The sequence below is a fragment of the Varroa destructor genome, unplaced genomic scaffold (genome assembly GCF_002443255.2).
Source record: "Varroa destructor unplaced genomic scaffold, Vdes_3.0 BEIS01000006.1, whole genome shotgun sequence".
NCBI classification, from domain to species: domain Eukaryota; kingdom Metazoa; phylum Arthropoda; class Arachnida; order Mesostigmata; family Varroidae; genus Varroa; species Varroa destructor.
Window position 1 is genome coordinate 32,001,523 of NW_019211459.1, and position 14,491 is coordinate 32,016,013.

Below are 14,491 nucleotides of genomic sequence, written 5' to 3' on the forward strand. Positions count from 1 at the left end.
ACATGTCGATAATTTTGTTTTACATTTGTGGGAATCATGACCGCCTCATCTTGGGTCTCCAAACAATAATACTGGCTTATTTACAGGCCCATTAATGTTTGCACGGGATTGGCTTAGTTTTGTTCCTTATAGGAAATTCGACTTGTCTTTACCTCGACAACACTGCTTTTGAAAAATTTGAAAAAAAAAAAAAATGTATAAAAACAGTAAACTTCACACCGCTGAACGAGCCCTGAAAAGGCTACGTAAAATGTCTTACTTTAGTTAAGATACTTAGAACCAAGAAGCTTTCATGTATCAGAGTGAAAATTTTCATATGAATGATTTACTAACTGACCTTGTCGCGAGTTTCCTTCGGTACCTGTTTGTAGGTATCAAGAAGAAGCTTTAATTCCTTCTTGTCCTCTTCAGCTTTTTTCAGTTGGCTACGCAGCTCCCGAACAATTTCAGCATCTGATTTACCTTTGTCTCGCTCCAGCTCCTAAAATAGTCTTCACCCAGTTAGCAATTAGACTAAAAGAAAAGAATAAGGCTTATGTTTTACAATAAAAAATGCCATCATACTGAACGTAACAAAGAAAAGCAGGAAAATCAAAGAAAATAAGGAGACAAAAAACACCTGTGCATTGTGCGGCGACGCTGGCGAACATACCTCGAGATCGAGCATAATCTCAACGGTATCATCGCCATGCTGTCTCTGGCGCTCAACAGATGGCGCACTGTTATCTCGAGTGCTTCCGGATGAACTCTGTTCCGCCCCTGATGATGTCGCTTCTGAGGGCTCACCTCCTAAAGAGAGGTTCTCACAGGATGATGTAACAAGGTGGTGACCTGTCGAAACAGTAAGCAAATTGCAATTATAATGTAGGACTTTTTTTCAGTGAACCCTGACTACTTCTAGCTACGGCTTCGCTGTCTGCGGTGAGCGCTTCAGCCTCAGAAAAGTATGCTTGTTACTATTATATATTGTCGTATTGTGAGTTACAACCTTCTCCTTCGATTTTTCGCGCTACCTTGTGAGTTGAGCTCAGCGCGGAGGCGCGCAACCTCAAGTGTGGACTCCTTTAGCTTCCGTTTATACCGCGCGGTCTCTCCTGTAAATAGGAGCGGTGTTCATAGCCGTATATGGAACAATTGTAGAAATTATAAACTGAAGGTTACTAATTGTGTTCTGCGATGTTTGGAAGATAACATTGATATGTAATGGACTATCGCTTACTACGAATTATTCCATTTACGACAAAAGACAATTAAGAACAAATGTTCTTAATATCCTACAGTGGACAACATAGATCATTGGAACAGGTTTCGTAAAGGCTTTTAAAAAAGTGGATCTCAGTTCCATTATACCGCAATCGATTTCAATAGAGCTTTACACAGCAGTTTTTTGTCACTGTGCTAATAAAACTTACCTTTAACCTGTCTATTGTGCGCCTGAAGCGTCTGTAAGAGATTCCGCATCTCTCGAGTGAGCGGTGCAGCTTGTTCACTAGCTGTGACATTCTGCTCAAACTCAATCCGTAGCTTTTCATACTCTTTACGAACCTGATTAAAGAAATAGCATACAAAAAAATTTAGAGAAATTTAACTAGCACGTTTTAAAAGCACACTTAACTTCTAAAATATTGCATGTAACACAAATAAACGCCTCTCCTAGTAACGCTGTCTATCCAATCGCTAAGTGAATGATTCGCAATTATAAAATGATTTACTCTTTCCAATCAACAGGATGAAAGTTGGTGGCCCATGGAATCGAAGGCCCGCTTCTAGCTGTATAAAACCTTAGAAAAGACGGGAGACAGAATGGGTGGTTATTTACAGCTTTATAGCAATCTGTATTGTTTACAGCTTACCTGAAATTAAATAAAACAAAGTTGCCTTATCAAAATAGATCAAAACAGGTTTCAGCAAACAAATACCAAACGAGGGATCAAAACAAACTTACTTCTGACCGTACGAGACCTTCAGTGTAAACATTCGAAAACAAACGCTAAAAGAACTATTAAAAGGTATGTAAAATTCTAAACCTATACACTGCTTAACGAGCTGATCATTCTTTTTTGAGAGTAAGAATAGTTAGAAATATCGACTGAACCGAAATTAAATTTTGACCAAAGAATATTTATTATATAAAGTACTATTAGATATATGAAAATGTAGCAGAAATACAGGAAGGTCCAGGCAGAGCCACTAGCGCGACTTACAATTAATCGGATAAAGAAAAAAGTTTGAAACAGACGGAACTGTTCTGTATGTTCATGGATAACGTCTCGGAAGATAAAGAACATTAACCAGTCTCGAGAAAGCACTGGGAGCTTATAAAGAAAAATCCCAAAAATCTGAGATGATTGAGTCGTGAGCTTGGAATCACCAAACCCAGTGATCCTTCGCATTTTAAGACGTAAATAGCGAAGGAAATTTCCAACAGCGGTACAGATTAATCAAGACTATAAAATCGAAAATTTCAATTCTATGAATTGTACTTGGAAAAATGTGAGCAAAGTGCACGGTTTGCGGGGAAAGATTGTTTGAAGCAATGAAACTATGTTAAAATTATATTGCACAAATATCCGAAATGTTTTTAAAATAACTGTAAATACACATATTACGGAGGAACATCATGTGAAGTTACTAGCATTTACAATGTGATATGAAATTTCAAGCAAAGGATATTTTCGGTCATTTACTTCTAAAATATAGGTGTCAATTATTTGAATGTACTACAAGAATCTGTTTTACCGCGCAATTGGGAGGACTTGGACCAGAATAGCGAATTTTATTCTGAACGGAACGGGGCGCCTGTACAGAAGCATCGTCGTGTAAGCGCATATTTTGACGAGAATCTTCCAAATAGATGGGCTAAACAAAGAGACCGTGATCTACGCTATCTAGACTTGACGTCAAGAAACATTTTTCTACAGGGGTATTTTGGAGATGTTGCTTACGCCAGGAAACCGACAACGCTAGAAGGTTCTTGAAAGCAAACTGAGTAACAATGCGTGATAATACCACATGAAATGCTTGTTAAAGTTTGTAAATCAAGAATCCATTATTACCAGCAACGTATTTATCACAGCGATAATAATTTCGACAGCTGCGGTTATAGGAGAAGTTACACATTTTATGGATTCTATTAATAAACTAACAATGAGTTATGATCATTCGAACTATAGATGCGTTTTTTGGGACATACTCTATTGGTTATACCTGTGCTAGTGCATCTTCTAGGCGAATGACTTCTGTGCGAAGTTTTTTCTGCATTGCGAGCTCTTCGCTTTCCATTCGTTCAATCGTCCGCTGGTGTGAGAGCCGAGCGCCCTGTAACTGCTGGCGATATTCCTCAAGCTGGGTCTGAAGTTGCATGCTTTCATTGTAGAGTACACTGAACTGAGACTGCAAGCATTTGTACTCAGTGGTTTCTCTGACGACGTGTTCAGGAAGATATTGGAGATCCATTTTAAGCTGCTCGATCGTACGCAGTGCTACCTTATGCTCTTCATTCAGTTGTTCTAACTCTTGAATTCGGCCCTTTTGTAAATGAATACATAACCACAAAACGTAAGGGATGCTTAAGGGAACTCTTATGGGTACAGATTTAATAATAATTAATGGATACGACTTATGGAGTAGCTCGTACTTACTGACAGCAAAATACATCTACGATGTATTTTGCATCGTAGAAGTGGGTGGTACTATAAGCCTTTATAGCTGAAGATATCCATATTTCGCGTATATGTTGCTTTCATTATTACAGATACAATTCACGAATTTACATAAAGGTATCTTTCTAACCAACTATTTTTGGGATGTTAATTGAAATGATTAATGGCGACTAAACACAGATTGCTTTGTTCCTCACCTCAATTCGATTGATAACGGTATTATACAGGTGATTGAAATTATACCTATTTATAAGTTATGAGAACAACCCTACGGTGTAAACAAAAAATACACATTCATATATTTTTAAGTTTAAACACATGTGCTTAGTATATGTAATGCACTAACGTGCCCTTCACTTCTGAGAACTAGACGTTTCCACCATTAGGTAGGATATATATATATATGTATATATACACTATAAGAGGACTAGGATTAAAGGCTGGGTACTTCTGTAATTTTTGTTAATCATAAATGGCTAAATACCTGAGCTAATTCTCTTTGTTCTTCAAGTAGAGACTGTAGTTCTTCTACGCGCACACTGGTAAGGGTTTCTGAAGGTCCCTGACAGCTATCTTTGCTGCTCCCTTTGTAGACTTCCACAGAGAGGCAGCCCTTTGAAGCCAAATCACCTGCACCCTTGTCACCCATTCCCGCCGGCATTGATTGCGCCTTAAGCCGTTGCAGACAATCCGAAAGCGATGTATCGAGCTTTTCGGAACGTGCCCAGCTCTTGTGCAATTCATACTCAAGTTCTTCAACCTTATTATTAAGTTCATCGTTTTTCGTCTCGAGCGAATCCGCTCGGTCCTGTAACGCGCTATGTCGAAGCTCTGCGCAGTGGTCCTTTTCGCTAAGACGCGTTATCACAGCTTGGAGACGGGCGTTTTCATCTATTAACTCCTGGTTGAGAGCACGAACTGATTTCTCCAACAACGATGCTGTTGCCTGCTTTCCATTCAACGCCTCCATTATCTGAAGTAAAAACAGGAAAAATTATGTACAAAACGTTTTGATGGCTACTCATACAAGCCGTCATAAAAGAAAGGTAATACTAAAGAATTTCACCTTTCACAGAACTCTTTTTACGCACACAAAAATATGAGTCAAATACATTGTTTGCCCAAAAAAAATGTCTTTTTATCGCGGTCGTGATCATTGTATAAACACTTTTCTTCACTATAAGAATATATTTGCGGCCAAAACAGCAAGAATGGTACAGGTTAATTCACGTGGATAAATAGATAACAATCGTTTGCCAGCCATACCTTATGATTGCGTTGCATCAGCCGGTCAAAGGCCTGCAGTAGTTTCGACACTGCCCTTGTAGACACGAGCACTCGCTGACCAAGACGTTCTTCGAGCTCCTCCTTGTCCCATTGTGCGAGGGTTGCCATGAATGAAGTTGTTGCTGCATCTTCATTTTCTTTTTCAATCTCGTCTGCCGTCTCTGCATCGAAACGTTGGAGCAAAATGCGAAGATCTTCATTTAACTGATTCCAGTAGCGATTTACTGTCGTTAACACACCTTCATCGCTCTGTTGTCGCTTCTCCAGATGTTCGATTCGACCTCGAAGTTCTTGTTCATGTCGATGTCGCTGTTCCAGTCTAAGCAAAATGTAGTGAGCATATGATATAGGATAATAACTTATTAATTTTAGTAATTAAATTATTTGGACCAACGTAATATGTTGTGCAACATTTTATTGTCGAACACAGTTACAGAGAAAAGCTCTGTTCTAGGATTAAAATCACTTTCTTCAAACGAGTTTGATATGTAAATGCCCTGTCTGGATACCGGACCTCTTTGCATTCGTCTTGGAAATATGGGGCTTGGCTAGCGTCTTCTGATTGCAACAGTATCCATTAAATTTACACCTCCTTTTCTCCCTGGTTCTGCGTCATTATTCCAATACTACCTCGGCCGAACGGGAAACGATTTTATTTAAAGCAGAGCTCAGGAAGGCTTTATCCTTCGTTCTCGATTCTGTTTTTTGTTTTTTAGCGCCTTCATGACCATCGTCGTGTAGCCGGGAATTACTACGCAGCTTCATTTATTCGGCAGCATCCAGTCGTTATGGCATTAGTCCTACATGGGCTTCCCATTCTTCGCTCGACTTGAACACCTTCCTTTTCAAAGTTTTCAACGTCATCACCGCACCCGTAAGTAAAAACCGCTGTGGCCGGTCGGGATATAGTAGCTTTTGATTTTGTATATCAAGTTGCTTGATGAATGAGTACTTTGCATAATGCTGACCACCGTTTATTGCGCATGATCTAAACATATACAAGCCAGACTTGCAATGAATGGAACAATTAGTACCTGATTTGCTAATTTATGCGGTCGTACCTTTGTGCCAGTTTCCGATTCTGAAAGTGCAGGGTGCGCATGTCCATTTCCTCAAGAGTTGACACCGCACCAAGTTGCACCGGTTCGAAGTGGACCTTCTTGGCCGGCGGGCCCTCCGCTACGGAAGGCCGTTTCGCCATCGCGCAGCCGGCTAGAGTACAATTAACAATAAAAGAAAAAAACAAACGAAAAGACAGCAGTTAGAAGATACTTAAGTATGGTTGACATATACCTTATTATAAATTCATCATATGAATAGCACTTCTAATCTATAAAAAAAGCCAGTTCGAAGCTCTGACAGGCTAGAGTTTTGTATGGTTTTGCACATCCTTTTTCAGAACAAAAAAGAAGCAGATGAGATAGGCAGAATTATCATAGTATCTTAAACTATCCACGAATCCTATAGATTAAAAGTTTTAAACTAAAAAATAATTCTACTGGAAACTATTGGACAAAACAAATCCTTAATGCCAACAGCAAGAAGATGCTTTTGAGAAATATAAAAATCACCCATAAAACGCTTGTGAAACATGCCATCGTAAATCAAAGACCAAGGAGGTTACGCCTGGAAGGACATTTAACATTATACCGATGGCTAATACAAAGTGATCATGTAGCTGACCAAATAATAGGCCTATAAATTAATGCCACAGACCAAGTACTCCTAGTACTCGGTAAACTCTGACGGGTACGCCAACAATGTGTTCCCAATGCTTCATATTACTGTACTCTTCACAACTGAATAACCGTGGAATGGATAGTCTTATTTGAATCTGTTGTATTTCTGCAGACACATCTATATGTGAACGATCAATCTTCTAAGTATTGGCGGATGATGTGAACCGGCAGTACAATTTCTATTGAACACGACGACCATATGCATGCGCTGATCCAGGACAAAGCAGCTAAGAATAATCTAAGAAGCGAAATTGTGCAAGGGCGTCATAAAATCTCATTCACTTTTTAATCCATATGTGGTGCTTGATTTTAAGACATTGAAAAAGAAGATAAGAATAGTTAAAACATCAGAAAGCACTAATCTGACCAAGAGCTGAGGTATAATACAGATTTCTCAAATGAGACATAGGCCTCTCTATCACAGCTGTTTTGTGATTGTCAACTGAGACATTTGAGCGGGAAATTGGGTTTAAACTGAGCTGGCTAGCACAAAAATACACCATACGTAATCATTATAGTCGTATATATGAGAATTAACCTTTTTGGCTCTAACCTACGACAGTATCGAAATTTTAGACTGTTATCCGTCTATCCTTTGTAATATACTTGGATTTAGACAACTAAAGATACTATTGGACTGCTTGTGCTGATGTATTGTACAGCTGAATTTTGAGTCAATTCGCATTTTAAATTGGTGACTTTAGATGTTTACTGAAATAAGTAGACTCGTATTCGGTACTTTTTTCATCATTTAATTTCTAAGAGTATCAACTATCAACCACAAAATAATCCATAAATGCGACAAAGCAAACGTGAATTATATTACAATCTAATATAGTCAGAAATTGATTAAATATTCAATGCAAGATTTCCTCTTCTGTTGACAGTCTGTGACAAAGTAAATCTTTGTTGGGCATTTTTTGCTCTTTAGCATTTACAACCACAAGTAAAAGGCTTCCACTCGTCAGTTAGTCTGATGTCCACAAATGAAAAAGCAGCTATTTGATTAATAATCACTACTCTGGAGTTAGCCAGTATAAACAAGGCAACCACACTCCTATATCCAGATTCTAATTTGTTCTTACTCAATACAACCGAAATAAATGTCAGAGTTGGCTAACTAATGACGTTTTATCGTCTTTACGTTCATGATGAGCAAATTGGTTGGGCTTAGTTCGTCTGAATGATGTTCATTAATTGAAAAGCAAAAACTCACATTTGGCTGAATATGACAGATCTGTTGCGATTTTTCGTTTACATCGAGACTCATACGCTTACAATTGTTTAAACGGGAAACAATTTATTGATGCTGTAGCTCGGAATCGTCCTTTTGCCAGGTTAATTTATGTTGTTAAGGTTAAGCAAATCCTCAAGCAACAAGTTTTTGGTTGCACTCATTAATTCTTATATTATTTCAGCAATCGCACGCCTATGCAACGTCCAGTAGCTTGGACTATATGGGTTAACGATTGAATGAACTTAAGCTCTGTCGTGCGATGCTAGAGGCCGGGGGAAGGGGGCGGCGGCTCTAGGATCCGCCGGGCTCTGATCCCCAGCCACATGTAGCAAATAGAATTCAAAGGCATTGAGTCCTCTCCCGTACCGTGGACAGGCAAACGGCCACTAGAAAGCCAGCAGCAGGCAGCAAAAGGCTACAGTCTAGCCAATTGAACGATAGTGGACGCTGGGCCTTTGATGCATTTTCGCTTAGCAGTTTGCAGCAATGCTACGATTCCGTCGACTAGCACCGTGATCGTTGGTGTGTCGCGAGCACTCACCTGTTTTTGAGTCTAGAGAGGCAACTACTCTAGGCAAATTCGTCTCCCCCGCAATTGATGGCAACACTTCGTTCTGACTCATTCACTGTTGTGATAAATCCGTCTGTGTGATGGACTAGTGCTGCTGTTACTGCTGCTCTGAGTGTCTCTCTGTGTGTTGTATGTGTGTAAGTGGTCTGTCTGTCGGTCGGTCGGTCCGTCCGTCCGTCCGCTCGTCCGCCCGCGTGTATTGTGTATGCTGTAGCGCTTACGAGTGCCGTCCTCTCGATGAAGCTGGCGATCTGTGTTTATGCGAATGCGTGTCCCGCAACATCTACGGTGGGAGCTGGATATGCTGCTGGCAACGCCAAAACACACAGAGGACTGCTACACCTAACTCGTGTCGTCTGCTAATCGACTTAATCGAATATTTTTTGTATATCGCTTAGTTGATTCTCCCGCTTGATGGTGGCGATGCTGATTTTTGCTGGCTATAACGAGTAGTGAGACGATTTCCGGGGTGGGCGCTTTCAGCAAAAAAAGGGGAGACCAGGGAGAGGGGAACAGAAAAGCGAGCACAAACGATTGCGACGAACGCATCAAGGGACCGAATTCATAGTGAGCGTGGAGGGATCAATTAATAGAGGGTAGGAAAGGGCAGAACATTTAGGTCGAACTGTGGCGCGATATTTTTGAATCGTCTGTTCATCATTAGTACATTAAAGCCATTTTCCTGTGATCGTGAAGTTGACATTTGTTCCGTAGTCGCGAAAGGGTTTGTAGTCTTTGTTCTCCGTGGAGTGGAATTGTTTTTTTCTAATATTTCTTATTTAAAGCACTACCGTTAAGTATTGCAGTTGTTCACAGCATGATTGTTTATTGTATATTGGTATGATAACTTAGTTGTTGTCATATCGCAAACAGATAATTCTAATTAGGTATCGTAGTGAATCAACTTCTTGTTACGTTTGACTATTTTTGAAGAGTACTTCTAAGAACTTTTTCGCATATTACAAAGTTACAGAAGCGTAATATGATTATATGAAAGAATTATGATATTGTCTAGATTGTTGGTTATGAATCATACCTAATTTCATTACATATCAACTCCTTCTTTTGTAATGTTCGAGTAACTAATTTCATCAGAGAGGGAAGGGTCTTCTTCTGCAACTAGATTACCTATTCAAAATGTACATCAACATATTACAGTGTAGTGTTAAAAAAAAAGTGTTCTTTTTACTTCTAATAGCTCATTGGAGAAACGGACTACGGCCTTAACAAGTCGCGGCTAAGGTATAGCTATCGGCCTAAAGAAGGCAGTTTTCTTACCTAAAAATCAAATAGAACTAAGCATGCGAATGTATTTAGTCATAACTCTATCATATAAACAATAGCCGATCATCTTTTTTAATCCTATCATCTCTTATAGTCCTTTTTTCACTGAAGACATAATTTAAGCTTATCCGTTATTAGTGTGAAGTAATTCTGCACTAGCACAACAAATCTATAATACATAAGCCCAAAACCTTGTGTCATCTATGAGCTTGCCTCTATATCATGAACAGTGCAGATATCGCTGTTTACTATTAGGAGAAAGAAGTTAAACGACAGTTGTTCATCTGCCCGATCGACTCATATTATGCCATCGTTATAACTAAATGAATAAATGACATTAAAAATTATTTCAAATGTCTCAGTATAATCACATTACTAGCTATCCGTAACAGTAATGTACAGACTTACACGCTCAAGTAACACCCAAATACTGAGTTAATCTGAAGGCTTACCCGTTTCATGTGCAGTGTTTTACAGTAGCAGAAAAAGATTAGTCTGACCTTCAGTTCATATAGACCTAAGAGAACAAGGTTACTTCATAGCTTACCCAGGACTCCTAAATGTACGAATGATAGGGCTGTGCTTGGAGGTACATATTCGAAGGCAAGCCCAAGCATGCTTACAATGTGAGGTACAGCAGCACATTGTCGCGGATAAGCCTGGCACACAAAAAAGGAATGGCAATTTCCAACGCTAACTGTAAAGGATGTGCTAACGTCATGGCACCTGAAACCACTTACTAATGTAATGTAAACGCGCTGCTTACGCATAGTAGAAGCGAGCAAGTAACATATGCCCTATACGCGCAAAATAACACAGATTTAAATTTTACTATGAACGATCCCAGCAAATAACTAATGTCTTGTATGTTTTAGTGAATATAGTAGTCAATAAATGTAATTTATTATTACGTTTTGTGTATGCTTTTGTCTATGGGACGTATACCAGAACTTTTTGACCGTTATAAGCGACCGTTATAGTTCTGATCAAAAGCTTTTTTCAGAAAATCCTACGTCATACAAGCTAGAAAATAAGCAAAAGGGATGTACCTATGCTAAAATCTATTATAATATATTAATCTGAGTTGCTGTATGCTTTGTGCCGTCGCACATGCAGAACCTGTTACCCGTATTCTATCTTTCAAATCAAGTTTAATTGTGTCTGATAACCGTACGTATACACGTTAGTTTAATGGTCATCTAGCAGTCATCTACAATACGATAAAGGAAAACATGTCAATCATTTTTAATCCGATAGCAAGTATGCTCCATATAGTTTGACTAATTGTTTATTCCTCTAGTAATGGCGTTGGTGTGTGACCTATGGTAGAGGACGCAGGCATCAACTTAACGAGATGTGATTTACTATGATCAATGTCCACAGTCATTATGTTGAATGGCATAAATTGTATTAGTTCATTATTCACGATCAACTAGAGGTACGTTACAGCGCTTAGAAATAACGGCGGCGCTGAAGATAGGGGCTTTTTCTTCCTGTAACAGAGTGCACGGTTTTAGACTAACAGTAAATTCATTTCACTCATTTTTCTTACTTTTAAAAACTATACAATTAAAAATTAGAGAAACACAACGGCGAGTGTCTCAACAAAAGCGAAGCCGAAAGAGGAAGAAGATTGTAATGTTTGAAAATGTTTTTTTACAAAAGCTTCATACTAGGGGCAACAAGAGTTTCAGTTTTTATTGAGCAGATATTATATCTAGAATAGACGATGATACAGATTTTGTAGAATAAAATCTCAATTTTACTATAAACGATTAATATATACGAGGCTTAGATTTACTGCTTTAGCGTAATGGCCGGCGTAAAGGCGGCCGGCGGTAACATATGATAATGACCGCAAGAATAATTATATGGCAAACTAATTTTTCGATGTACTTGGCTTGATTGGTCCTTTCGGGCGCGCGGCTAATCCTATAATAAACGAAAACGGGGCCTGAATTTCTCAAACTGTAAAGCGATTTTTCGAGCTCGCAGTAATGACCGCATGAACAGATTCTGCGAGTGATGACGGTCTATCAGCATAAGTTCTCGGAAACGTAGAGGGAACTCTTGATTCGACGATGTTGAACGGGTTTTGAAATTGTACTATCGTTTAATATATTTCACAGAATACTCAAAGTGAAAGAAATTAATCAATCGGACAAAAAACGGATTTGTTTCGAGCCGTTGAAGATACAACAGATATACACAATTGTACATTGTTTTCAACCCTGAAACGGAAAGCTCGACTCATTCAGTGCGCTAATACTTTGCTGCTGCTGCTGCTGTGTTATTTGGAAGCGATTTTCGAACTACCGTAATATGAAGTATGAATCATTCAATTGAAGTTAATAGAGTTGCATTCTCAAACTGTTCTATATATAAAGCTAATTTTAGCACAGGTTATAGTGATACGAGACCATGTTTTTCGTAGATTAGTATTTGAGCGTCTGAGTTTTCTTTCAATGAAGCCGTCATCGTTATTCTACAGCTTTTTGGCTCTGTATTTTGTCGATGACAGTAGCTTCGATAGTAATTACGAAAACGACAAGGATATAGATAAACGAATCAAATGCTTCTTATTATTGACAAGAATATTAGGACTCTTAAGGACGACTTTTTTTAAACGAATTAGCTTAAGAGGCATAGCATAGTTACTTAGTCTTAGAAAATAACTAGATATTTTTCTTCAAACATGAAAACATCTCAATGTAAAGTTCTTGTTTTTCCAGTTAGTTACTTTAGCTGCTTATAAAATAGGGGATGGATTAACTGGCATTGGTTGAGCTCTTTTCAAGCAAATTAGTCAGATATAAGCAATTTTAAGTATTTTATTTTTGGCAATACGTAGTGCAGGACCCTGAAGGCCAGAGTTGTGTTATAGCATATTTTTAGCGATTTCAATTCTTTGCGTCTTCAGTATCGTAGCCCCTAAAACGTATACAACATAACGACTGCAGAATCTTTTCAAGATACGGATGCATATACCTTACCCTTTATCCTTCGTTCTCCTCGTCTTATCCTACTTATCGCCTAGAGAGTTTATTTTCCCATGATATAAGTTTTAAGATTCTATTCAATTTATTTTTAGTCCAAATACTGTAAATTTAATATTGCCACCTGTATGTTTTTTAGCTTAAATTCTAGCTAGCACCAGCATGTGTCACTCAAGCCACATCTAGCCCGATATATATTGATATATTTTTCATGTTAGAAATTGAATACGGCGCCCTCGGATGCCCAAGCTTTATAATAATAAGAGCAACTCACGGTTAAATACGAGGTAGTGGAATGGCAAGCAATATTATTGACGACTGTATAAAGGGATAGAGTACTGCAATGGTGAACTAGACTTGTTTTGCCGATGAGCTTACAGACATTTTAAATGACGAGAGTGCCACGGCAACTAGTAGAATTGAGGGTAAATACTAGTGATGAGCTGAAAAATGTATCTGCGATGGTAGCAGACTCCGATAAATGCCTCTCGCATCAAATGATCTGAAACGAAAAATTATAAAATCCAACACCTGTATTATTTTTCTGTGTAGTTTGGCAAGTTTGGGAGTGTCTCGAAGGTAAATACTGTGCATTTGACCTCCTCATATGACCTCCTACTTCATCAAAATTGTGGTTGGACCTAACTCTCGTCATGGCAGTACTAAAATGAGAATGCTGATTCTAGGTCAGAGCCTTAACATGAAGACACTTTAACTATTTTTAAACAAATGGCGGAAGATTCAAGAGTTTTCGTATATGATCGTGCACTTTTTATAAGGATTTTAGCAACACTAGCGGCAATTAGTCTATCCCACAACTATTATTTAGGTATGGTTTGGTCAAGGAGGTGGCTTAAGAAGGCTTACGTTTTTGTAGGTGGTCATGAACTAATCCTTGTAGTCGAACCTTCGAGTGTATCTCTATCTTACCAGTCCAGTGAGGAACATGTTTCTGCTTTTTGGGTCCAATGGGTAGAGGCCGAGTAGCCTATTTTGTATATTCTAGCATTGGCAAGGCTGGTTCGACTTGAAATGGAGTCTCCCGAGTAGCACCGCTCTGATAGGGTTTCCAATGGAGATAGAAGTCTAATTGAGTCTGATATTAATCAGTTATGGTGATTTAAATATTCGTGTTCTAGTTAGTCCGTAATCCTGTAGCGTGTATCGATTGTTTGTTCCCATCACAATTAGGCCATCATCGCATTCAAAAGGCATATCACGTAGGGGCACAAAGAGCGCATTAACTTTTAAAACTCCGCTCCAATATTTGGGCGTTCGAAAAACGATCCAGCCAGCCACAAAAACCAGCCAGCGCTGATGTTTTAAAAAAAAAACCTATTGTTGAGAAAAAGTCCTTCTCTCGCCAAGCCATTAGATTTATTTCTTATATATATAGGAAGGAACGGCCCAGAGACTGCTTGTAGTGGTCGATTCACTATAGAGAGGTTAAAGAAATGATTGACAAAATTAAGCAAGACCGACACGTTAGTAGTCACAATTAAACGCCCACTGCTAAAAATTTTTTGAGTATTTTAAAGACTTGGCTACAAAAAAGGCTTGACGTTTTAGTGCCATACGAATTGATATGAAAGAATTGATTCGATTGTATTCCTATCTACGAAACGTGACTAAAGTAGTTGCCAATGGATGATTAAAGACAGATCACATACGAAAACAATGCGTAAATAAAAAAGGATTAAAAAATATTCTCTAAT

The 14,491-nt window shown here is 38.6% G+C and overlaps 1 protein-coding gene and 1 long non-coding RNA gene across 5 annotated transcripts in view; one reads left to right on the forward strand and one right to left on the reverse strand.

Annotated features, from left to right (window-relative positions):
• Bre1 (E3 ubiquitin-protein ligase Bre1) overlaps positions 1-8,842 on the reverse strand; it is a 17,668-nt gene extending 8,826 nt beyond the window's left edge. Inside the window, exons 1-9 of one of the 4 annotated variants that reach the window (XM_022811251.2) lie at positions 8,718-8,842; positions 6,011-6,161; positions 4,929-5,268; positions 4,147-4,635; positions 3,208-3,528; positions 1,413-1,545; positions 1,014-1,094; positions 620-831; positions 338-481 (exon numbers count right to left, since the gene is read on the reverse strand). In XM_022811251.2, coding sequence (XP_022666986.1) covers positions 338-481; positions 620-831; positions 1,014-1,094; positions 1,413-1,545; positions 3,208-3,528; positions 4,147-4,635; positions 4,929-5,268; positions 6,011-6,150 — 1,860 coding nt within the window. In that variant the 5' untranslated portion in view covers positions 6,151-6,161; positions 8,718-8,842. Of the gene's footprint in view, positions 1-337; positions 482-619; positions 832-1,013; positions 1,095-1,412; positions 1,546-3,207; positions 3,529-4,146; positions 4,636-4,928; positions 5,269-6,010; positions 6,162-7,904; positions 8,280-8,466; positions 8,688-8,717 lie in introns of those variants that run through there. The other 3 variants (XM_022811249.2, XM_022811247.2, XM_022811250.2) reach the window with 3 other exon arrangements.
• A 5-nt stretch (positions 8,843-8,847) lies between these two features.
• The window catches only part of LOC111253290 (uncharacterized), a 7,725-nt gene continuing 2,081 nt past the window's right edge, over positions 8,848-14,491 (forward strand). The window contains exon 1 of the long non-coding RNA XR_002674559.2: positions 8,848-9,220. This is a non-coding gene — a long non-coding RNA (uncharacterized LOC111253290). The remainder of the gene's footprint in view (positions 9,221-14,491) is intronic.